The sequence below is a fragment of the Pelophylax lessonae genome (assembly GCF_965119305.1).
Source record: "Pelophylax lessonae genome assembly, chromosome: 10".
Taxonomy (NCBI): Eukaryota; Metazoa; Chordata; class Amphibia; order Anura; family Ranidae; genus Pelophylax; species Pelophylax lessonae.
Window position 1 is genome coordinate 239,523,993 of NC_138777.1, and position 24,006 is coordinate 239,547,998.

General features: G+C 47.7%; 1 protein-coding gene across 1 annotated transcript in view; it reads left to right on the top strand.

Moving 5' to 3' along the window:
* Window positions 1–1,389: 1,389 nt before the first annotated feature.
* Window positions 1,390–24,006, top strand: part of DBNDD1 (dysbindin domain containing 1) — a 38,677-nt gene continuing 16,060 nt past the window's right edge. Inside the window, exons 1-2 of the mRNA XM_082269756.1 lie at window positions 1,390–1,588; window positions 22,670–22,831. Coding sequence (XP_082125882.1) covers window positions 1,558–1,588; window positions 22,670–22,831 — 193 coding nt within the window. The 5' untranslated portion in view covers window positions 1,390–1,557. The remainder of the gene's footprint in view (window positions 1,589–22,669; window positions 22,832–24,006) is intronic.

Here is a 24,006-nt window from a genome sequence, read left to right on the forward strand (position 1 = left end):
TATTACCTCTGATCCCTTTCTCCACTTTCTATCCTGAAAATCCCCCTGTGTGCCCTCAGCAGCTTCTCCGGCGGGAGAGGAGAGGAGGAAAGCCAGCAGCACTGCAGTGGAGGGGAGTACACAGGACAGCAGAGGGGGCACAGATGCTGGGATCCATCCCCCTGCAGTGCAGCCGGAGGAAGAGGAGAGGAGGGAAGCCAGCAGCACTGCAGCAGAGGGGAGCACACAGGACAGCAGAGGGGGCACAGATGCTGGGATTGATCCCCCTGCAGTGCAGCCGGAGGAAGAGGAGAGAAGCCAGCAGCGCTACAGTGGAGGGGGGCACAGACATCAGGGGGGACACAGTTACTGGAACCGATCCCCCTGCAGCACAGCCAAAGGGAGAGGAAAGGAGGGAACCTAGAATACTGCAGCGGAGGGGGGCCCAGACAGCAGGGGGCACAGATACTGGAACCATCCCCCTGCATCTCAGCTGGTTTCCCTCCTCTCCTGCCTGCTGCACTCCCCCTGGTCCCACACCATTGTCAACACGGGTATGCCAGGACATGGGAGGACTCAACGAGGCATCCGAATAGGAGAGTGCCCACGGGTATCCCACACCATCAAGTTTGTTTCTTGATCGCCAAAATCTGCAATCGCCAAATTCTTCTGCTTTGCGAATCGATTGTCTTGCATCTTCTAGATTGTAAGCTCTAACGAGCCGTGACCTCTAATTCCTCCTGTATTGAATTGTATTGTAACTGCACTTTCTTCCCTCATATTGTAAAGCGCTGCGCAAACATTTATAGTCATTTAGTTGAATTTAGTGGCATTTTTTTTAAAGCAAAAAAATGCGTTCAGACGGAAGTATAGTGGCATTTGAAACCCCAAATGCTTGTAACAGCGTGCAAACGCGTCTAAACAATTTAACTCGTGTTTATAAGCGTTTCTGTTATAGTTTTTTTTTTAATGAGGATAAATTTCTGACCATTTTACAATGTAAAAACGCTTCTAATCGCAAACCCCTCATAAACGCGGCAAAGCGGATGTTTTTACCCGTCGGTTACCAGCTGTCAGTTCCAGCGTTCAGGAGAGGTTTTCCAACGTCCCGTGTATATGAAGCCTATTCTGATTTAATAAACATGTCTTCATGGAGCGTCTCTGTCTTCCAAGACAAGAAAAACGAAGTGTCAATGGACCTGATGTGCAGACGCCGCCAATCAAGGCGCATCCTCATCGTGCAGTCTGGTCCATGACATTGTGCAACGCTCTGCAGCATCTGAGATGAAGCCGACAGCCTGGGCTCCTCTCCAGACTCTCCACACAGACAGGCCCACAAGTCTCTTGACACATCTCCTCATCCCTCCCCTTCCCAGCCTATCACTCCCTCTGTCTGCTCATTTGCAATGCAAGGCTCACTTATCACACAGGCAGCTCTCAGGCTGGGGATGTGTGCCTGTGCTGCAGAACACCCAGCCTGCTGGATGCTGCAAGGAGGAGGTTGTATCTAATGCTGCCCCCTGCCCCTACTCTGCCTGCACAGCTGAAGGAGGGTGCAGCCCCTGGCTCAGTGTCTGGATGGAGACCCAGCAAGGGCCCGATTCTTCAGGTGAGTGACATGTCCTGTGTGGATGTACCTAAGGCAGCTCCCTTCTCCCTCCAAGGGTGACACTCACTTTTTACAAGCTACCTGTATCAGCAATAGCTGGGAGTAGTTGGATGCATTCAACTGTAGACTGTGAGCTCTTGGTGAAGGTCTGGGAAGTCTATGGGAAGGGATGGCAAGCTTGCTGGAGACTTACACACTTTGCAGAGGAGCCACTACCGCATTGCACAGAGGATGCCCCTTCCAGGGGTGCCACAATCACTGTGGACCACCCACAGGCTGCGAGGACAAAAGTATATAATACTTCATGTCTGCTACATTCTACAAATCACATGGCAAAAATAAATATAGATAAATATATAACATTGTATTTGTCTTTCCCACCCTTTTACAGTTCACCACATTCATTTATTGTAATTTATATTAATTTATTGTTTTTATTTTTAGTGCCAGTAAATTCAGCGGATCGCATAAACATAATAATAAACATAACATAAATGTAAGTAAATATAATAATAAACATTAATTATAATACTAATAATAATATTAAATAATAATAAAAACATTATTAAAAATAAAACAAACATAATACTAAATATAAACCTTTCACATAAATCTCTTCTCCCAAGATGGGGGGGGTACAGTACAGTACAGGGGGGGTACAGTACAGGGGGGGAGTACAGTACAGTACAGGGGGGGTACAGTACAGTACAGGGGGGTACAGTACAGGGGGGGGTACAGTACAGTACAGGTGTAGTTTAACGCTCTCACTGCAGTCATACAAAGATGAGGTCCAGTTATGGGTGGAAGATCATTAAACTACCAGCAGGTTTTGGATTGCCGGTAAATGCTGGAACACCCAGAAAAAGTCCATAGAAAGACAGCGACATACAAACACCATGATGTCTCATTATTATTATTATTATTATTATTATTACACAGGATTTATATATTACTATACAGTAGTTATATAATATTATTATCTAATATTATGATACTATTATCAGATCCAGGTAACAATGTAACATTCTATTCACTATGAGCCCGGCCATTATTAATAGTTATCTGCATTTTGCGGAGCTTCCAATTCTTTGCATCTTTCTATTTTATTCATAGATTTAGATGAAATGAAAAGCATCCCTTCTTGGCTTGTCTGTTATCTTTATTGGTAAAAAATTGTAACATTTATAATCAACAATTTATATTATTTTTTAAATTCATAATGTAGTTACATAGTTAGTCTTAGTGAAAAAAAAGACACAAGTAGATCCAGTTCAGCCAATAAGGAAGGCACCATTCACATACAGGTGTCTCAGATCGCGGGCAGAATCGCGGCGATCCGAGACTCCCTTATGTGAATGGAGCCTTAGTTATCACCGGACATTTCATAAATGAAGATTACATAAAAAAAAGAATAATCCCAAATGATTTCATCAGCAGCGACGGCATGAATGACAAAAATAAATGACTTCCACTTGTACAGTGAGAGTTCCTGTATACTCCGGGGGCCCATTCACAGTTCCTGTATACTCCGGGGGCCCATTCACAGTTCCTGTATACTCCACACTCCGGGGCCGATTCACAGTTCCTGTATACTGTATACTCCGGGGCCCATTCACAGTTCCTGTATACTGTATACTCCGGGGGCCCATTCACAGTTCCTGTATACTCCGGGGGCCCATTCACAGTTCCTGTATACTCCACACTCCGGGGCCCATTCACAGTTCCTGTATACTGTATACTCCGGGGCCCATTCACAGTTACTGTATACTCCGGGGCCCATTCGCAGTTTCTGTAAACTGTATACTCCGGGGCCCATTCGCAGTTCCTGTATACTCCGGGGCCCATTCACAGTTCCTGTATACTGTATACTCCGGGGCCCATTCACAGTTCCTGAATACTGTATACTCCGGGGCCCAATTATAGTTCCTGTATACTGTATACTCCAGGGCCCATTCATAGTTCCTGTATACTGTATACTCCGGGGCCCATTCATAGTTCCTGTATACTCTGGGGCCCATTCACAGTTCCTGAATACTGTATACTCCGGGGGGCCCATTCATAGTTCCTGTATACTCCGGGGCCCATTCACAGTTCCTGTATACTGTATACTCCGGGGCCCATTCACAGTTCCTGAATACTGTATACTCCGGGGCCCATTCATAGTTCCTGTATACTCCGGGGCCCATTCACAGTTCCTGTATACTCCGGGCCCATTCACAGTTCCTGTATACTGTATACTCCGGGGCCCATTCGCAGTTTCTGTAAACTGTATACTCCGGGGCCCATTCGCAGTTCCTGTATACTGTATACTCCGGGGCCCATTCACAGTTCCTGTATACTCCGGGGCCCATTCACAGTTCCTGTATACTGTATACTCCAGGGCCCATTCATAGTTCCTGTATACTGTATACTCCGGGGCCCATTCATAGTTCCTGTATACTGTACACTCCGGGGCCCATTCATAGTTCCTGTATACTGTATACTCCGGGGCCCATTCATAGTTCCTATATACTCCGGGGCCCATTCACAGTTCCTGAATACTGTATACTCCGGGGGCCCATTCATAGTTCCTGTATACTCCGGGGCCCATTCACAGTTCCTGTATACTGTATACTCCGGGGCCCATTCACAGTTCCTGAATACTGTATACTCCGGGGCCCATTCATAGTTCCTGTATACTCCGGGGCCCATTCATAGTTCCTGTATACTCCGGGGCCCATTCACAGTTCCTGTATACTGTATACTCCGGGGCCCATTCACAGTTCCTGAATACTGTATACTCCGGGGCCCATTCATAGTTCCTGTATACTCCGGGGCCCATTCACACTTCCTGTATACTCCGGGGCCCATTCACACTTCCTGTATACTCCGGGGCCCATTCACACTTCCTGTATACTCCGGGGCCCATTCACACCAGGAACTGTGCGTTTTTCATACATATCCACATTTGCATTGACATGTGTCTGACATGCGTTTACTTTGTTTGATGTGCTTTTTTGGGCTTTTTTTTAGCATTTTGGTGACATGGGAGAAGACGGATCACAAAGTTGTAATTTGTTCCCAGAGTTCCATTGATTTGCATTGCGTTTACATGCGTCATGTTTGCATTAGAGATAAAATGCAGCTTGCTGTACTTTTTGTCACTGCAATGGTGTCCTCATTGGCTAACATTGGTTTTTGGACTTTATCAGGGACACGAGTCGGAAGCCACCTAGGCCGTCCAATCAGGAAGCTGTGCACAGCCAATAATAAGTGGCTGCGGCATTCACCACTCATATACCCGCTGCTGCGGGGCTGGGAATGCCATGCACGCCTACGATTGGCTGCATTGCCAGTTTCCTGGTGGGACAGTCCAGGCGGGCTCAGGCTCATGAGCTCATCCCTACTCAGGGCTGGCCCAAGACATTGTGCTGCCTGGGTCCAAGAATGAAATTCTGCCCCCCCCCCCCCAAAAAAAAAATCACGCCCACTAAAAGGCCCCCACATCCATTATTTTATGGTATGATAATCAAACTAAAATGTAATTTAATGCAACAGCACCTTGTCTATATGCATATTTTTTTAGGGGCTGCATTGTGGGGGGGGGGGTTGGTTGGTGCAGTTAGTGGGGTTATGGGGCTGCTTTGTGGGGGGTTAAGGAGCTAATTTGTGGGGAGCTTATGGGGCTGCTTTGTGGGGGGGGGGTTATGGGGCTGCTTTGTGGGGAGGGTTTAGGAGCTGTGTAGTGGGGGTTTATGGGGCTGCTTTATGAGGGGATTAAGGGGCTGCGTTGTGGGGGGGAGGATTATGGGGCTGCTTTGTGGGGGGGGGGTTTAGGGGCTGTGTAATGGGGGGGTTGAGGGGCTGCATTGTGGGGGGTATGCGGAGGCTTTATGGGGGGGATTATGGGGCTGCTTTGTAGGGGGGGGGTTAAGGGGCTGCTTTGTGGGGGAAATAAGGAGCCACTTTGTGGGGGGGGGGGGTTATGGGGCTGTTTTGGGGAGCTTAGGGGCTGCTTGGTGGGGGGGTTATGGGGCTGCTTTGTGGGGGGGGTTATGGGCTGTTTTTGGGGGGCTTAGGGGCTGCTTAGTGGGGGGGGGTTATGGGGCTGCTTTGTGTGGGGGGGTTATGGGGCTGTTTTTGGGGGGCTTAGGGGCTGCTTAGTGGGGGGCGGGTTATGGGGCTGCTTAGTGGGGGGGAGGTTAAGGGGCTACTTTATGGGGGGGGTTATGGGGCTGTTTTTGGGGGGCTTAGGGGCTGCTTAGGGGCAGGGGGGGTTATGAGGCTGCTTTGTGGGGGGGGGGTTAAGGGGCTGCTTTGTGGGGTATAGGGACAAAAAAAACAAAACACAAACAAACAAAAAAACAGTAATAACTTTATTAAATATAAAATTTTGAACATATTATATATAGTGTTATCTTCTTCCATACCCCCCACAGGAGTGACAGACAGCGGGTGTTTGGTGGACCGGTCCAGTGTCCGCTGCGCCCACCACCCTAGAAGATCCGGCCTGCCCTGTGTGACATGGAGAGCGCTGATGTCTGACGTCATTGCGCACACCATAATTACGCGAGGGACGGTCCCCGGAGGAGAAGCTCCGCCTCCTCATACATCAGTTTGCACTATGGGCGGCAGTATGAGATGGGGAAATGTAACGCACCGCAAACTGATGATAAAAACTGCTGGAATTTGCTGCCCCTCTCAAAGTTCGGCCTGGGTCCCATGGTAGGGCCGGCCCTGTCCCTACTGTTTAACCCATCCCGCTGCATCTGATGTGAATGGGACCTTCAAAGCATTTTTCAAACAGTTGTTGTTTGCAGTGGAAATATTTCCCAACAAGGATGGGAAGTTCATTTGTAGGGGTACCCCTCCCCCCGTACACCCCACCTCTTCTGCTGTCCAGGCCCCCCTCCGCCAAAAATCTGATCTGATGCAGATTGGATGAATTTTTGGCCAGACTCTCGGAGGTCTGAGAAACCACAATTAAGTCTATAATCCTAGTCTGGGGGGGAGAGGAGGGGGCGCTCTGTTCCCATTGACGGTACAAGCGCCTGGTCATGGAATGCGCAGCATTTCTTTATAATAGCCACAAAAACAGCTGTGTGAGAATTATAGAATGTGATTTTGTGCTTCGATATGGAGGAGCGTCACCGCTGTCTGCCTGTCATCGGAGGAGGGGGGGAGGCTGCCTGTCATCGGAGGAGGGGGGGGGGGAGGCTGCCTGTCATCGGGGGAGGGGGGGGGTCCCCAGGCGCTTACTTTAAGTTTGCAAAGCTCCATATGCCGCGTCTCTAATCCCTGCAGTAAAGCCTGTTATACATCCGCTGGGATTGGCGAGGAGGGCGGGGGGAGAGGAGGGGGGGCTGTTGCATAATCATAGCTGTAAATGAAGACCCTCCTTTTATTATGTGCAGTTTAATGAAGCAGATGTGCAGGAGGAGAACATTTCAGGGGTAGGCACACCCCAATGTGATCTTTTCGGGGTTTGCTGGATGCTGGGGCGGGGGGTCGAGTGCCCCCCCCCCCCAGCTTATGAAATAAAAGTATGAGGCCTCCTCCGATGTGCAATGAAAGCTGAATTCCTATCAAGCTGCCTGCTATGGGGGCACTTGTGTGTGTTCACTCCCGAGCCCTGCTCTGGGTGTCTCTGCTCAGCCCCACTCCCTCCTCACTGGTTGGTCAGTCAATGTCTCCCACTGCTGTTTCTGAGCCAATGAGGAAGGAGAGAGTCAGGAAAGCAGCAGATCTCATGCACATTGCTGGATCAAGATCAGGCTCAGGTAAGTATCAAAGGGGCGGGGGAGGGCTCAGCCCCGCTCCCTCCTCACTGGTTGGCTGGTCAATAGATCCCACTGCTGTCTCTGAGCCAATGAGGAAGGAGAGAGTCAGGAAAGCAGCGGATCTCATGCACATTGCTGGATGAAGATCAGGCTCAGGTAAGTATCAAAGAGGCGGGGGTGGGGAGGGCTCAGCCCTGCTCCCTGTTCACTGGTTAGCTTTTCAATGGCTCCCACTGCAGTCTCTGAGCCAATGAGGAAGGAGAGAGTCAGGAGAGCAGCTGTTCTCATGCACATTGTTCTTAGCTCAGGCAGAATATGAGCTGAGAACCCATATCTCCCAACTGTCTCTGATTGGAACAAAGCCCCTCTGTCCTTCTTTCCTCCTCATTGGTCCCCCATGTTGGTCTGATCTATAGAGTTGTATATAAAATGTACTTTTTATCTTTAAAAAAAAAGTGTTTCCTAACGCTAAACCTTTTATCCAATTTCTAAATGGCTTCAAAAGCCAATCTAAAGGATTAATAGAGGTAAAAAAAGCACTTAAGGGTTTAACATACTTGTTTTTGTATAATTCTCCTTTATGAGGGTGTGGCAGGGGGTGTGTCCTATGCCTGCATACTTTTGCTAATAGTTGTCCCTTGTTCCCAGCTCAGAAAGTTGGTAGGTGTGGGTGTAAAATAAGTACAGAGACCTCCCATTGGTTAGGTAATCATTAGGCCCCCACCTACACAGAGGTTATGTGATGTCATACTCCTCAGGGGCGGGTCAATGACAGCCTGTCTGATCTATATAGTTGTATATAAAATGCCAATATAAAGGAATAATAGTGTTAAAAAAAAACACTTGTGGGTTTATCCATTTTGTTTCCTTTAAGGGGGTGTGGCAGGGGGTGTGTCCTATGCCTGCATACTTTTGCTAATAGGTGTCCCTCGTTCCCATGAAAGTTGGGAGGTTTGGAGAACCCGCCCTCCTCTCCTGAAGACTCCTGGGATGTATGACATCATTTGCCTAGGCATGGAAACCAGGAAGTAACTGAAGAAATGTAAAAAAAAAAAAAAAAAAGTTAAAACAAGTAAATCTGATCTATTCTCCTATCTATGTACTAATAATTGCAGCATGAGTCGATGGTGATTGAGAGGGAAGTTGCACTTTAACATTCAAATGGAATTTCCTGAAAAAAAAAAAAGTTACAATTTCATTCATTCAACAAAAATTTTCCATCCCGCTCATTGGACGGTTTATTTATATTGTCACCGTTGAAAATGATGATAGATTTGACCCCATTACCCATCAGGCCGCACTCACAAGTCTGGACGCAGCAATGCTCTGCGCTGTCATTGATTGGCTGCGGGGAGTTTGTGAACTCCGACCCCGGACACACGCTGTGTCAGTCAGGGGATATTCACACAGAACTGCTTGGATGTGAACGGCCATTGATCTGCAGTGTGTACCGGCAGCATTTAGAATCACCAGTGAGAACCCGCTGATTCCTGACGGCGGCTGCGCCCGCCCTCCCTCCTCCAGTGACGTTCACCAAACATTCCGAAATCTGATTTTTCTTCAAAGGAAACTCCGCCCGTGGATTGCCAGCTGAACTCCAGCTCTGGATTTGCTCCTGGAGGTGAAGGAGGAGCAGATCAGACAGAAATCATATCTTCTGCTTTGTGTTGCCCCATCCCAGCCCCCTCCCTCAGACAAAGGCCTGTAATGCCTCGTAGAAGATTTCTCCATGTTGCACAATTTATTTAGTTTTCAGTTGTGTATTTCAATGTTGTCTGAGAAGGGATTATAAAGGGCACCAAAGAATGTGTTATAAGATCCCAACCAATCCAATCCAAGAGTGCGCTGGGAAAATGACAGTTGGAGCGTTTGAACCCGTTTCCTTGGAATGGGACAATAAAGGAAATTCATAAGAAATAAATCTTTCTATACCAGCGTCAGCCGTCCACGTGATTGGCTGCAATCTGACCCATGTCTCCATCCATCCATGTTTCCATCCACACATGTCTCCATCAATCCATGTCTCCATCCATCCACCCATGTCTCCATCCATCCATGTTTCCATCCATCCACCCATGTCTCCGTCCATCCACCGATCCATCCATCCTTCCATGTCTCCATCCATCCACCGATCCATCCATGTTTCCATTCACACATGTCTCCATCCATCCATCCATGTCTCCACCCACGTCTCCCCACGTCTCCACCCACACGTCTCCATCCACACATGTCTCCATCCATCCACCGATCCATCCTTCCATGTCTCCATCCATCCATGTTTCTATCCATCCACCCATGTCTCCGTCCATCCACCCATGTCTCCGTCCATCCACGTCTCCATCCATCCACCGATCCATCCATGTTTCCATCCACCCATGTCTCCATCCATCCATGTCTCCAACCATTCATCCATCCAAGTCTCCATCCACCTACAGTATGTCTCCTTCCATCCATGTCTCCATGCATCCATCCATGTCTTCATCCATCACTCTTATTTCTCCATCCACCTATGTCTCCATCCATCCATGTCACATCCATCCACCTACCTATGTCTCCTTCTATCCATGTCTCCATGCATCCATCCATGTCTTCCTCCATCCATCCATCCACCCATGTCTACATCCACCTTGATCTCCATCTACCCATCCATCCATGTCTCCATCCACCTATGCTTCCTTCCATCCATGTCTCCATCCATTCATCCATCCCTTATCCATCCATGTCTCTATGCTCTATTTTGCTGAAAACTACCCCCCCCCCCCAATCAGTGGCGGTTAGAGATCAAATTTTTTTTTTTTTTTTTTTTTTTTTTAGGGGGGGGGGGGGGGGGGGCGCATACATAAAAATGTAATAGGCATTGCTTTGCGGCAAAAGACGCTGGAAAAAATTGTGTGACTTTGAAGTCGCAAAAGTGACCAGTGTGCCCCCTTTCAATGCAGTGACAAGCGTACATGCCCCCTTAGAATGCAGTGACAAGCGTACATGCCCCCTTAGAATGCAGTGACCAGCGTACATGCCCCCTTAGAATGCAGTGACCAGCGTACAGGCCCCCTTAGAATGCAGTGACCAGCGTACAGGCCCCCTTAGAATGCAGTGACCAGCGTACAGGCCCCCTTAGAATGCAGTGACCAGCGTACATGCCCCCTTTCAATGCAGTGACCAGCGTACATGCCCCCTTTCAATGCAGTGACCAGCGTACATGCCCCCTTTCAATGCAGTGACCAGCGTACATGCCCCCTTAGAATGCAGTGAGTGACCAGCGTACATGCCCCCTTAGAATGCAGTGAGTGACCAGCGTACATGCCCCCTTAGAATGCAGTGAGTGACAAGCGTACATGCCCCCTTAGAATGCAGTGAGTGACAAGCGTACATGCCCCCTTAGAATGCAGTGACCAGCGTACATGCCCCCTTAGAATGCAGTGACAAGCGTACAGGCCCCCTTAGAATGTAGTGACAGGCGTACATGCCCCCTTAGAATGCAGTGACAAGCGTACATGCCCCCTTAGAATGCAGTGACAAGCGTACAGGCCCCCTTAGAATGCAGTGACAAGCGTACATGCCCCCTTAGAATGCAGTGACAAGCCTACATGCCCCCTTAGAATGCAGTGACCAGCGTACATGGCCCCTTAGAATGCAGTGACCAGCGTACATGGCCCCTTAGAATGCAGTGACAAGCGTACAGGCCCCCTTAGAATGCAGTGACAAGCGTACAGGCCCCCTTAGAATGCAGTGACAAGCGTACAGGCCCCCTTAGAATGCAGTGACAAGCGTACAGGCCCCCTTAGAATGCAGTGACAAGCGTACAGGCCCCCTTAGAATGCAGTGACAAGCGTACAGGCCCCCTTAGAATGCAGTGACAAGCGTACAGGCCCCCTTAGAATGCAGTGACAAGCGTACAGGCCCCCTTAGAATGCAGTGACAAGCGTACAGGCCCCCTTAGAATGCAGTGACAAGCGTACAGGCCCCCTTAGAATGCAGTGACAAGCGTACAGGCCCCCTTAGAATGCAGTGACAAGCGTACAGGCCCCCTTAGAATGCAGTGACAAGCGTACAGGCCCCCTTAGAATGCAGTGACAAGCGTACAGGCCCCCTTAGAATGCAGTGACAAGCGTACAGGCCCCTTAGACTGCAGTGACCAGCATACAGGCCCCCTTAGAATGCAGTGACCAGCATACATGTCCCCTTTCAATGCAGAGACCAGCGTGCGTGCGAACCCCCTTCAATGCAGTGTGCTCCCCCTGAGACCAGTGCACATACCTGGAGCCCTGGAGCAGCTGCGGCGGCACCTTCTCTTCCGTGTCCCGGCGGCGCGTCTCCACGAGTCCTCCCGCTAACGCCTCCTCCTCAGCCAATGGCATGGGGTTTGCCTTGCGGCCAATCAGGAAGCGCGTAATGAGTGTATAAGGCTTACCTATAGGTGCTAGAAATATCTCCTAATCATGCACGGTTTAGGAGATATTTAGAGTGCATACTGCCGATGACGTCATCGGCACATGCGCTCTGAAGAAATGGCCACCCGTGCCTTTCCTTCAGAGCCCAGTGCCGTGAACGGCGGCTCCCGCACGCACGCGTGGGAGTGATGTAATCGCGCCTCTGGCCAATCAGATGGCCGGGGGACGCGAACCAGGAAGCAGGGTGGCCAGACAGGTCGGCCGTCCTGTTGCTGAGGGGGCGGCGCAGCGGGGGCTTCGTTTTAAGGTAAGTACTTCATAATGAGCTAGTATGCGATGCATACTAGCTCATTATGCCTTTCTCTTTACAGGGCTTTTTTTTCCTCGTTTTTTTTTTTTAAGTGACTTTACTTCCTCTTTAAAGATACAGAAATGAATCCTTTAGGGAACATCCTCTTCTCTTTACTCCCAGTAGCCAGACTGAGTATCAGGGCTGTGAATGTAAGTATGTGCACCTGGGGATGGCAGCAGTCACTTAAACCTCCTTCTTTGTCCTGCCTGAGTAAAGAACCCAAACACCTCAGGTACCTCACAACTGATCAAACTTCGCTTTCTTATTGCTGAAGGAAAAATAAAATCGGAGCCCTATAAAAAATGTTGAACAGCACTGCTCTAGCCTGAATAACATAATAGGATAACTATAGTATAACATCGAGATTCTTTCTTCCAAATATACAAAAGATATCCAAAGGGTAGAAAGCGATGGCTTTTTAAACATAATCCCTTTCAAATGACAAAAATCTTTCCTTTTGTTAGTAAACGCAATAACTTTTGCGCAAACCAATCAAAATACGCTTATTGTGATTTTTTTTTTTTTTACCAAACATATGTAGCAGAAAACAAATTGGCATAAAATGTTAAAAAATTTAGATTTTTACATTTTTTGGGGGGAATTTCATATAAAAAAAATTTGAAAAATATTGTTATTTTTGCTAAATTTTCACTCTTTTTTTGTTTACAGCGCATGATCGAAAAAAAAAAAAAAAAATACCACCAAAAGAAAGCTCTGTTTGTGGGAAAAAAAGGAGATCAATTTCATTTGGGTACAGCGTCGCACGACCGCGCAATTGTCCGTTAAAGTCACGCAGTGCTGAATCGTAAAATAGGGCCTGGTCAGGAAGGGGGGTAAATCTTCTGGGGATTAGATTGATGTAAAGTCAGTAGAATGGGTGAAGTCCACTATAAGATGAGTGAGGGGAATGAGGAGAAATGTGAGAGCTGTGAGCGGGAAAACTTCAATTCTCTGCTCAGCACTGCCTATAGAGAGGAGCGGCACCACATCCGGGGAGCACAGCTCTGACATCCGGGGACCACAGCTCTGACATCCGGGGGCCACAGCTCTGACATCCGGGGGCCACAGCTCTGACATCCGGGGACCACAGCTCTGACACTTCTTCTACTTCTTTATACTTCATTTTCTTCAATCTTATCACAGAGAGCAGCGTACCGGGCCCTCTTCACAGCTGACAGTGATATGTCCGGGCCCCCCCTGAGGTGATGAACTTACCTCACGGACGGTCCCTCAGTAACGGTTCCTCACGGACTCCGGACGGTGGCCTTCCCTGTGTGCTGAGTCGGGCCGGGGCGGCGGGAACTCCCGCACTCTATGCGGAGCGGACTCCTCACTCACGGGATAGAGAAGACATCTTCTTCAGATCCTGTCAGGCGCGGCTCTCCTCACTGACAGGAAAGTGCGGGAAGGAAGGTGATCACGTGACTGGCGCACGCACCGCCCCCGCGCGTCACGTGACGTCACCCTGGATGTCCTCATATGTGATTGGCCCAGGCCGGAGCCTGGACCAATCACAGCCATGACATTACAAATGTGGGGAAGGTCGGGGTGTGTTGCTATGCGCCTGATGACCCCCCAAAGGCCCCCGCACGTTGGGTGGAACCCCCACCCCCCATACTCACCACTAATCCACCCCCCCCCCCATACCCACCACTAATCCCCGCCCCTAGTGGGCTGAAAATGGAAATTATTTTTTTCTTGGCGCCCAATCTGTGTCCCCTATAGACAGGCCGCCCCTCCCCCTTTCCCTGGATATGGAGGAGGTGTGATGGGGAATCTGTTCATCCTCTGACATTTAATGCCATTATTCCATCGAACTTTCACCCGGTGATGTGAATCCGTTCTATGGAGATATCTGGGGAAGATCAATCAGCGTTCTTCTATTAGTAGATTTCTATCAGTGTCTTTGTTCCTGTATGGGGGGAATTCTGATTTCTTCCTGTGGGGTCACCAAGACAGGAAGTGAAGGGAGATCACAAACACCAATGAAAACCTGCAGAGATAGCCTGGCCCCGCCCACCTCACCCCGCCCCATTCATCCACAGATCATCTCTACTGAAATCTGCAGATTTACCCCAGAAAATAACTTGGGAAATGTTAGAGATCGGGGAAGAAATACCCTGCAGTCCCCGTATCCGCTTCACCCCTGCCTAGGCTTTATTACCAGTATAATGCCAGTATAGTACCAGTATAATACCAGTATAATACCAGTATAATGCCAGCATAGTACCAGTATAATACCAGTATAATGCCAGCATAGTACCAGTATAATGCCAGCATAGTACCAGTATAATACCAGTATAATGCCAGTATAATACCAGTATAATGCCAGCATAGTACCAGTATAATACCAGTATAATGCCAGCATAGTACCAGTATAATACCAGTATAATGCCAGCATAGTACCAGTATAATACCAGTATAATGCCAGCTTAGTACCTGCATAGTATCAGTGAAGTACCAGTATAATAACAGTATAGTACCTGTATGATACCAGTATAATACCAGTACAGTGCCAGTATAGTACCAGTATAACATGAGTTTAGTGCCAGTAAAATACCGGTATAGTGCTAGTATTACCAGTATAGTGTCAGTATTACCAGTATAGTGTCAGTATTACCAGTATAGTGCCAGTATTACCAGTATAGTTCCAGTATTGCCAGTATAGTGTCAGTATTACCAGTATAGTGCCAGTATTACCAGTATAGTGTCAGTATTACCAGTATAGTGCCAGTATTACCAGTATAGTGTCAGTATTACCAGTATAGTGCCAGTATTACCAGTATAGTGCCAGTATTACCAGTATAGTGTCAGTATTACCAGTATAGTGCCAGTATTGCCAGTATAGTGTCAGTATTACCAGTATAGTGCCAGTATTACCAGTATAGTGCCAGTATTACCATTATAGTGTCAGTATTACCAGTATAGTGCCAGTATTACCAGTATAGTGCCAGTATTACCAGTATAGTGTCAGTATTACCAGTATAGTGCCAGTATTACCAGTATAGTGCCAGTATAACCAGTATAGTGTCAGTATTACCAGTATAGTGCCAGTATTGCCAGTATAGTGTCAGTATTACCAGTATAGTGTCAGTATTACCAGTATAGTTCCAGCATTGCCAGTATAGTGTCAGTATTACCAGTATAGTGCCAGTATTGCCAGTATAGTGTCAGTATTACCAGTATAGTGTCAGTATTACCAGTATAGTGCCAGTATTGCCAGTATAGTGTCAGTATTACCAGTATAGTGCCAGTATTACCAGTATAGTGCCAGTATTACCATTATAGTGTCAGTATTACCAGTATAGTGTCAGTATTACCAGTATAGTGCCAGTATTACCAGTATAGTGTCAGTATTACCAGTATAGTGCCAGTATTACCAGTATAGTGCCAGTATTACCAGTATAGTGTCAGTATTGCCAGTATAGTGTCAGTATTACCAGTATAGTGCCAGTATTACCATTATAGTGTCAGTATTACCAGTATAGTGTCAGTATTACCAGTATAGTACCAGTATTACCAGTATAGTGTCAGTATTACCAGTATAGTGCCAGTATTACCAGTATAGTGCCAGTATTACCAGTATAGTGTCAGTATTACCAGTATAGTGTCAGTATAACCAGTATAGTGTCAGTATTACCAGTATAGTGCCAGTATTACCAGTATAGTGTCAGTATAACCAGTATAGTGTCAGTATTACCAGTATAGTGTCAGTATTACCAGTATAGTGTCAGTATTACCAGTATAGTGTCAGTATTCTTCTCAACAAGAGTGGAGTTACTCTTTAGCTACAGACTTAGGCTGGCCATAGATTGTTTTTTTCAGTCAGCCAGTAGATCGAAAAAAAAAAAAAAAAAGGGGGATTCTCCCATCCACACGAGTGAGGGACTCCTCTGCTGTCAGTATACACGGATCATTGGCTGCAGCCCCCCCCAGACCAATATTCAGAATTCCCATCCATCTATGACCCATTAGGTGGCTTTGGTAAATTTGCTGCATCATAAATCCTTTATCACAGATTGACCGTCCTGAACGCACGTTGGATTACACAGCTAAGTCTCACTCTACCTGACCTGAAGCTGCCCTCTTCATACAACCCAAATCTGTTCCATAAATCCTGCCATGGTAACATTACAGTCATAACAATCATCTACCCCAATGTATGAGAAAGGAACAGACCTTTACATACCAAGCACCCCTAATATTACCAGGAGCAGAAATCTGATTGGACACCTTATATCTCCTAAAATTAATAGACATGACATCAATATTATGTTTGATATCAAATTATCACATCCTGGGGTGGTAGAATTTCAGAAAAAGATTTTATGTTTCTGCTGCACTTCGATTCTTTATATTCCAGTTATTACCCACACTGTTATATATGAGACCCAATGTGCTGGACCAATGGGGCCTAACATGTGACCCTCCTAATCTATTCTTGTGCCCATCATAGCATGCTGCAGTGGTCAGGACACAAGCAAGGTCTGTGGCACCGTGAGGTCCTATAAGGTAATTGCTGTTTTCTGAGGAAATCCGCACTTTACTCGCCATCAGAACAGTCCAACCCATATAATTTCTCCTTTACTCCTTTACCGGTGAAAATGTTGCCATTCCCAAACAGTTAGGAGATTCATTCGCACCACCTAGGCCACGGGTCTCTAAACCTTCTACACAATTAACCAGCTTAATGTCTTTCAGACTTTAGGGGGGCCGGACTGTGATCATTGGAAGTTGAAATTGGCCTGGTGTCAGTGGGAGGAATAGTGCCCCATCATTGGTGTCAGTGGGAGGAATAGTGTCCCATCATTTGTGTCAGTGGGAGGAATAGTGCCCCATCATTGGTGTCAGTGGGAGGAATAGTGTCCCATCATTTGTGTCAGTGGGAGGAATAGTGCCCCATCATTGGTGTCAGTGGGAGGAATAGTGTCCCATCATTGGTGTCAGTGGGAGGAATAGTGTCCCATCATTGGTGTCAGTGGGAGGAATAGTGCCCCATCATTGGTGTCAGTGGGAGTAAACCATGCTTTTTTCATGTTAAGGGGAGGAATAGTGCCCAATTTTTAATATCAGTAGCAGGAATTATGCCCATTTGTTGGTGGGAGGAATAGTGTACTATCATTGGTGTCAGTGGGAGGAATAGTGCCCCATCATTGGTGTCAGTGGGAGGAATAGTGTACTATCATTGGTGTCAGTGGGAGGAATAGTGCCCCATCATTGGTGTCAGTGGGAGGAATAGTGTCCCATCATTGGTGTCAGTGGGAGGAATAGTGTCCCATCATTGGTGTCAGTGGGAGGAATAGTGTCCCATCATTGGTGTCAGTGGGAGGAATAGTGTCCCATCATTGGTGTCAGTGGGAGGAATAGTGTCCCATCATTGGTGTCAGTGGGAGGAAAAGTGCTCCAACGGCCGGATAAAGGTGAGCACAGGGCCGTATTTGACCCCCAGGCTGCCGTTTGGAGACTACAGACCTGCGCAATTCTAAAAATAGACATAATTTCCTGGAATTATTGCCCCATTTATGACCCCCCTTTGGAATATGTTGGAGTGCATTCTCCGGGAGAGGAGTGTGTAATATACAGAGAAATCCTATTCTATGAGATGGAAATAAACCTCTTTCATGTCTAATATGATTGTCCTCAGAAAGCTAATTGCTTTCCATTTGCACTTTTTCCTCTTTGTTAGTAAATAACTCCTTTTGATAGACAATTACATTTGCAGAAATTGCCTCGGTGGGGTTGCGGTTTCGGTACACATGCGTGTTATATAAGCGATTATTTGTGCCGGAGAACTTGTTTGTTAGAAGTGGAAGAAATCAGCGGGGAGCCTCTTATGGGGCACAAGGTTTAATGTGGAGGATGGGAGCTGCTGGGGGGGTAGAAAATGGTTTGAATTGTAGAGATTTAGGGAACATTCTATGGTGGCTTCAGAGCTGAGAGGACATTCGTCCAATCCGGTCATCTACAGCTGGATTGGGGAAAGTTTGAGGACCTCTCTATGGCTGTATGAATGTAGAAAGATCTTTCACCACTTCTGGACCGGAAGATTTTCCCCCTTAACCACTTAAGCCCTGGAAGATTTTACCCCCTTCCTGACCAGGGCCTATTTTGTGATTCGGCACTGCGTGACTTTAACGGACAATTGCGCGGTCGTGCGACGCTGTACCTAAACACCATTTATGTCCTTTTTTTCTCCACAAATAGAACTTTCTTTTGGTGGTATTTGATCACCTGTGCGATTTTTATTTTTCTATAAACAAAAAAAGAGCGACAATTCTGAAAAGAAAAAAACATTTTTTATATTCTGCTATATAACATTCCCAATAAAAAAAATTCAAAATCACATTTTTTCATCATTTTAGGCCAATTTGTATTCTGCTACATATTTTTGGTATAAGAAAAAAAACCCAATAAGTGTATTTTGATTAGTTTGCGCAAAAGTTCTCACGTCTACAAACTAGGGGAAAGATTTTTGTCATTTTTATTTATTTTAATTTTTTTTTTACTAGTAATGGCGGTGATCAGCAATTTTTAGCGGGACTGCGACATTGCGGCAGACAGATCGGACCCCTAACTGACATTTTTCGGGGGACCAGTGACCAGTAATCAGTACTAAAAATATGCACTATCACTGTACTAAGGACACTGGCAGGGAAGGAGTTAAAACCAGGGGCGCACAAAGGGTTAAATGTGTCCCTAGGGGGTGCTTTCTAACTGTATGGGGGATGGGCTTTCTGAATGAACACAGAGACCTTTGATCCTAAATAAGAAGATCCCGTCCTCGCTTCGGCAGGACATATACTAAATAAGAGGATCCCTGTGTTCAATACTGACAGAACAGCGGTCTGCTGTGTTTACATCGGCAGACCACTGTTTTGTCTGCACAAGGAGCGATCGTCGGTGCCCAGTAACAATCGCAGCCGCTGGACCCCTTGATTGGCTCCCCCTGTGGTGAATGGGCGTGCGCCCCCACTAGCGGTCCTGTGATGCGATGTACAGTTACATCGTTTTGTGGGACAGAGCCGCAGTATAAGTACCGCTGGCGGTCAGCAAGTGGCTCAGTAGAATAGAATTCAGTGGCCGGGTTATGCAGGCATGGCTGACCTCTACCTAATATTTGTAAGCAGCCTTACTCCTTGGGTAAAGGTGGTTGGGGGGGGGTTCCTTCTTTTTTACATTCCATATTCCAGACGCAATGCTCATTGGCCAGTTTGTTGGACTCCAGGAACCGGATAGGTCATCATGGGTACAGTGACAGTGCATATTTTTAGCACTGATTACTGTATTAATGTCACTGGTCCCCCCAAAAGTGTCAAAAATGTCAGTTAGGGGTCCGATCTGTCCGCCGCAGTGTGGCAGTCCTGCTAAAAATCGCAGATCGCCGCCATTACTAGTAAAAAAATAAATAAATAAAAATGACATAAATCCCTCTTCATTATCAGTATCTTCGCTGACTGTAGCCAATGGCGAACTCCGATGTTCTCTGTGTCCTGCTGGCTGAATGTGTATTTGAGGTTGTGTAGACGAACGATCGTTGTGTCTCTAAGTTATATTATCACAAATTTGTTTACTTCCAGGTAAAGTTTTCTTGCACCTCATCAAACGATTTTTCCGGTGCGAGAAAGCCACTAACCTCACAAATTTCGTTCATTCAATAAAAGTATTTCAAACTTTTCAATCAAATTTTCGGGGCTGAAAATTTGAAAACCAATTATCGTTCGTCCCCCACTATCAGAAAATGGGCCGAACATTCAAAACAGAATGTGCGATTTTTGGTATAGTGTGTAGCACTGCACCCCCCCCCCCCCCCACCGCATGGACTGCCAGATATCCACACTGCGGGTCCCCCTGGTTACCAGCACACGGCTATAAGCAATGCAATTTTCTTAAAGCGGAGTTCCACCCTGGGAAATTTTTTTTTAATAAAAATCCCCCCGGGACAGTCAGGGCAGTGCATTCCACAATGGATAGCCTCTGATCTGTCCCGGGTTGCACTTACCTTTTGGGAGAAATACTTACCTTGAAAAAGTATTGTCCAGCGCTGCCATCTCAGGTGTGGGCAGCTTGAAGCCAGCGCGATCCTCTTCTGTGTCCTCTTCCGTCTTCTTCGGTCCCACGATGCACTGCACCGGCCCCGCTGTCACTTCCGGTGCCACAGCGTCATCCCTGCACAGCTGGGCATGGCCAGAAGCTGTTTTGCAAGGTATGACGGCGCCTGCACCGGAACTGACGTCGGGGCCGGTGCAGGCGCATTAATTCCTGGGAGCGATGACGTTCAGCTCCCAGGAATCATTGCAAAGCCAGGAAGTGGCGAATCGCCATGGCCGCCGAGGGGAGGAAGAGGAAGTAAGGTGAGTATATTTTCTTCTAAACCAGGTAAGTAAAAAAAAAAAAAAATTGCGATTATTCATTTGTTTTTCAGGTGACCCGGAGCGAGAAGATGGAGGTAAGTATAATTTTAGGGGAACTCCGCTTTAAGTTCCTCTTGGCTCCCTCTTCAATAATCAGTCCGGGGGCATTTGATTGTTTTGTTATTTATTTTATAATGGGGATAGGAGAAGGAAATAGTGGGATACTCCAATTTAACTATTCACAGTAAGTGAGGGCTTCTATCCTCTCTACCTCACTTCAGGGTATGGAACAGCCAGGCTGGTCATTCATCCTGCCACTTTGGATGAATACGGATTAAGTCTCTTGTTTTCCTTCAAGATGACTTGGTGGACAGTCTCTTCTCTTATCTTCAGGACACTCTCCCCAGCATCCTCTATCTCTCTCTTTCTCTGCTGACACCCATCCACTGACTATCCTATGAGCAGGGGTGGGCCCCCTCAGGTCAGGCCCCTTGACACGAGTCCCTGTACTCACAATACTGCAGCCCCAGGGTCTCCAGTGTCTCCCCTCTCAGTCAGCTTCCCTGGACCTCTGGGTTCAGCTCCTCTCAACCGCTCCTCTGGCCCTCAGGACGACCTCCTGAGATGGCAGGGCACCTCTACAGAGGAGGAGGCAGCCGCCCCCCCCCCCTCCCTCCGGGACTCCGCTCTCCAACGAAAGACCCCAAGCACATGTGCTCCCGGCTTTTTATACAGTATCCCAACATGCACCGAGGCGACCTGCCCTCTGCCAATCATCAGGACTGTATAAAAAGCCTATGCACCCATTCGTCAGGTTTGCTCCCACTTTCCAACATGCCTTCCTATTGGACCAGCATGAAGCACTTCTCCAGACTGAATGAATCGCATACTGAGCACACTGAGCAGACCTCACTAACAGATCCTGCTCTCTGGTAGGCAGAGAACAATATAGATTTACCTGCTGCTCCTCTGATAGGCAGACAGAGCCAAAAACTATACTCTATCACTAGCACCTACCTAGAAGGGTGCTACACTCATCCCCCACCAAACCGAGCCATGTCCTCACTAGCACCTACCTAGGAGGGTGCTACACTCACCCCCCGCCAAACCAAGCCATGTCCTCACTAGCACCTACCTAGGAGGGTGCTACACTCACCCCCCGCCAAACCGAGCCATGTCCTCACTAGCACCTACCGAGGAGGGTGCTACACTCACCCCCCGCCAAACCGAGCCATGTCCTCACCAGCACCTACCTAGAAGGGTGCTACACTCATCCCCCGCCAAACCGAGCCATGTCCTCACTAGCACCTACGTAGGAGGGTGCTACACTCACCCCCCGCCAAACCCAGCCATGTCCTCACTAGCACCTACTTAAGGGGGTGCTACACTCACCCCCTGCCAAACCGAGCCATGTCCTCACTAGCACCTACCTAAGAGGGTGCTACACTCACCCCCCGCCAAACCAAGCCATGTCCTCACTAGCACCTACCTAGGAGGTTTGCTACACTCACCCCTCGCCAAACCCAGCCATGTCCTCACTAGCACCTACCTAGGAGGGTGCTACACTCACCCCCCGCCAAACCCAGCCATGTCCTCACTAGCACCTACCTAAGAGGGTGCTACACTCATCCCCCGCCAAACCCAGCCATGTCCTCACTAGCACCTACCTAGGAGGGTGCTACACTCATCCCCCGCCAAACCGAGCCATGTCCTCACTAGCACCTACCTAGGAGGGTGCTACACTCACCCCCCGCCAAACCCAGCCATGTCCTCACTAGCACCTACCTAGGAGGGTGCTACACTCATCCCCCGCCAAACCGAGCCATGTTCTCACTAGCACCTACCTAGGAGGGTGCTACACTCACCCCCCCCGCCAAACCGAGCCATGTCCTCACTAGCACCTACCTAGGAAGGTGCTACACTCATCCCCCGCCAAACCGAGCCATGTCCTCACTAGCACCTACCTAGGAGGGTGCTACACTTACACTCATCCCCCGCCAAACCCAGCCATGTCCTCACTAGCACCTACCTAAGAGGGTGCTACAAGTGCATGGCCAGCATTAGTTAGAGGTGTCACTGCACCTGATTTGGTGTTTGGCTTCCTCTGACTGATGGGAACACATCATACATCACTGGACAGGTTGCTTCTTCTTATCTCTTTGTGGTTTATCCAGTAATGTATACTTTGTATCCATGTTGTATTTCTCCTGTTTTTCTCTCCATTGCAGCCTGTGCAGAGCAGAGCAGAGAAGCAGAGAGCTTGGTTGTTTCTCCCCCTAGCGCCCCTGCAGAGGTGACTGTAGAGGAACCCCAACATTCGCCGATTGTAGAAGCAGAATCGGGAATCCTGGCACCAAATTCCGGCCTTCTGCAGGTCACAGAAAGAAGACGTAAGTATTCTGCACTGGATTGCTGGTACCTTCAGTCTGGGGCTGTTTTCAGATCATGGACCCCCCACTGGTTGCACAGCATAAAGAAGAAGGCCAATGTCCAATCTGCACTCTCGCTCTTGGTGGAAACTCGCTTTAAAAGAATCATTAGGAGGGCAAAGAAGCCGCTCACGGGCTTCTCTGGTTATACTTGCTCACTTGGCCAGACCAGTAAGTCCTGACTCCACTGCTGCTTCCTCACTGGTGGGATTCATGGATTCAATTGGATGTCAGGTGTTTTCTGAAACCGTCACGAACACAATGTCCCCTGCGCTTAGGAAAATCGCCCCTCCACACATGTTTAGATCTCCGTTATACTTGGAAGCGGATAGCCACAGTCTTCCTGCCCTTAAAGACTTGGTGAAGTCTACACCACTGCAACCATATAAAAACACACAGGGGGCGCACCGACCCAGTGCATTATCCTGAGACAAATCATTTATTGAATAAAAACAAGGTAAGTATTATTATCACAATGTTGCAATTGTTAAAAGCGCATCACAGAGCTCAGCAAATCCCATCCAAGTGTATCAAGTAATACAGCAGAAACCAATGGCTCTGAAGAAGAGGAATTCCTCGAAACACGTCAGCCCAGGGGGTATTCAGTTTCTGTTGTATATCTTCATGCAATTGGATGGGACTTGCTGAGATCTGTAACAGTTGCAGCTTTGTGAGTATAATACTTACCATGTTTTTATTCAATAAATGATTTGTCTCAGGATAATGCACTGGGTCGGTGCGCCCTCGGGATGTCAGGTGTTTGTGGGATTTATCTTTAAGGCTCCATTCACACTTGTGTGACTCTAAGTTGCACCGATTTTGGAGTGCAAATTTGGATGGTTTCCACTTTGGATATGACTTTGGCTTTGACCAGTGAAAATGGACAACTGTTGCTCTGTATAACATTCAGGTACGACTTTCATGGAACTTTTGAGGGTTACCATTGAAGTCTATGGTCTGACTTTCATGCAACTTGAGGGCCAAAGTAGTGCCTGAACTTCTTTGAAGTGGCTGCAACTTTAAGTTGCACATATATGAATGGTTATCATTGGAAAATATGGGGAATGACTTGTCATGTGACTTTGATGTCGAAAGTCGCATGACAAGTCACACAGTTGTGAATGGAGTCTTGGGCT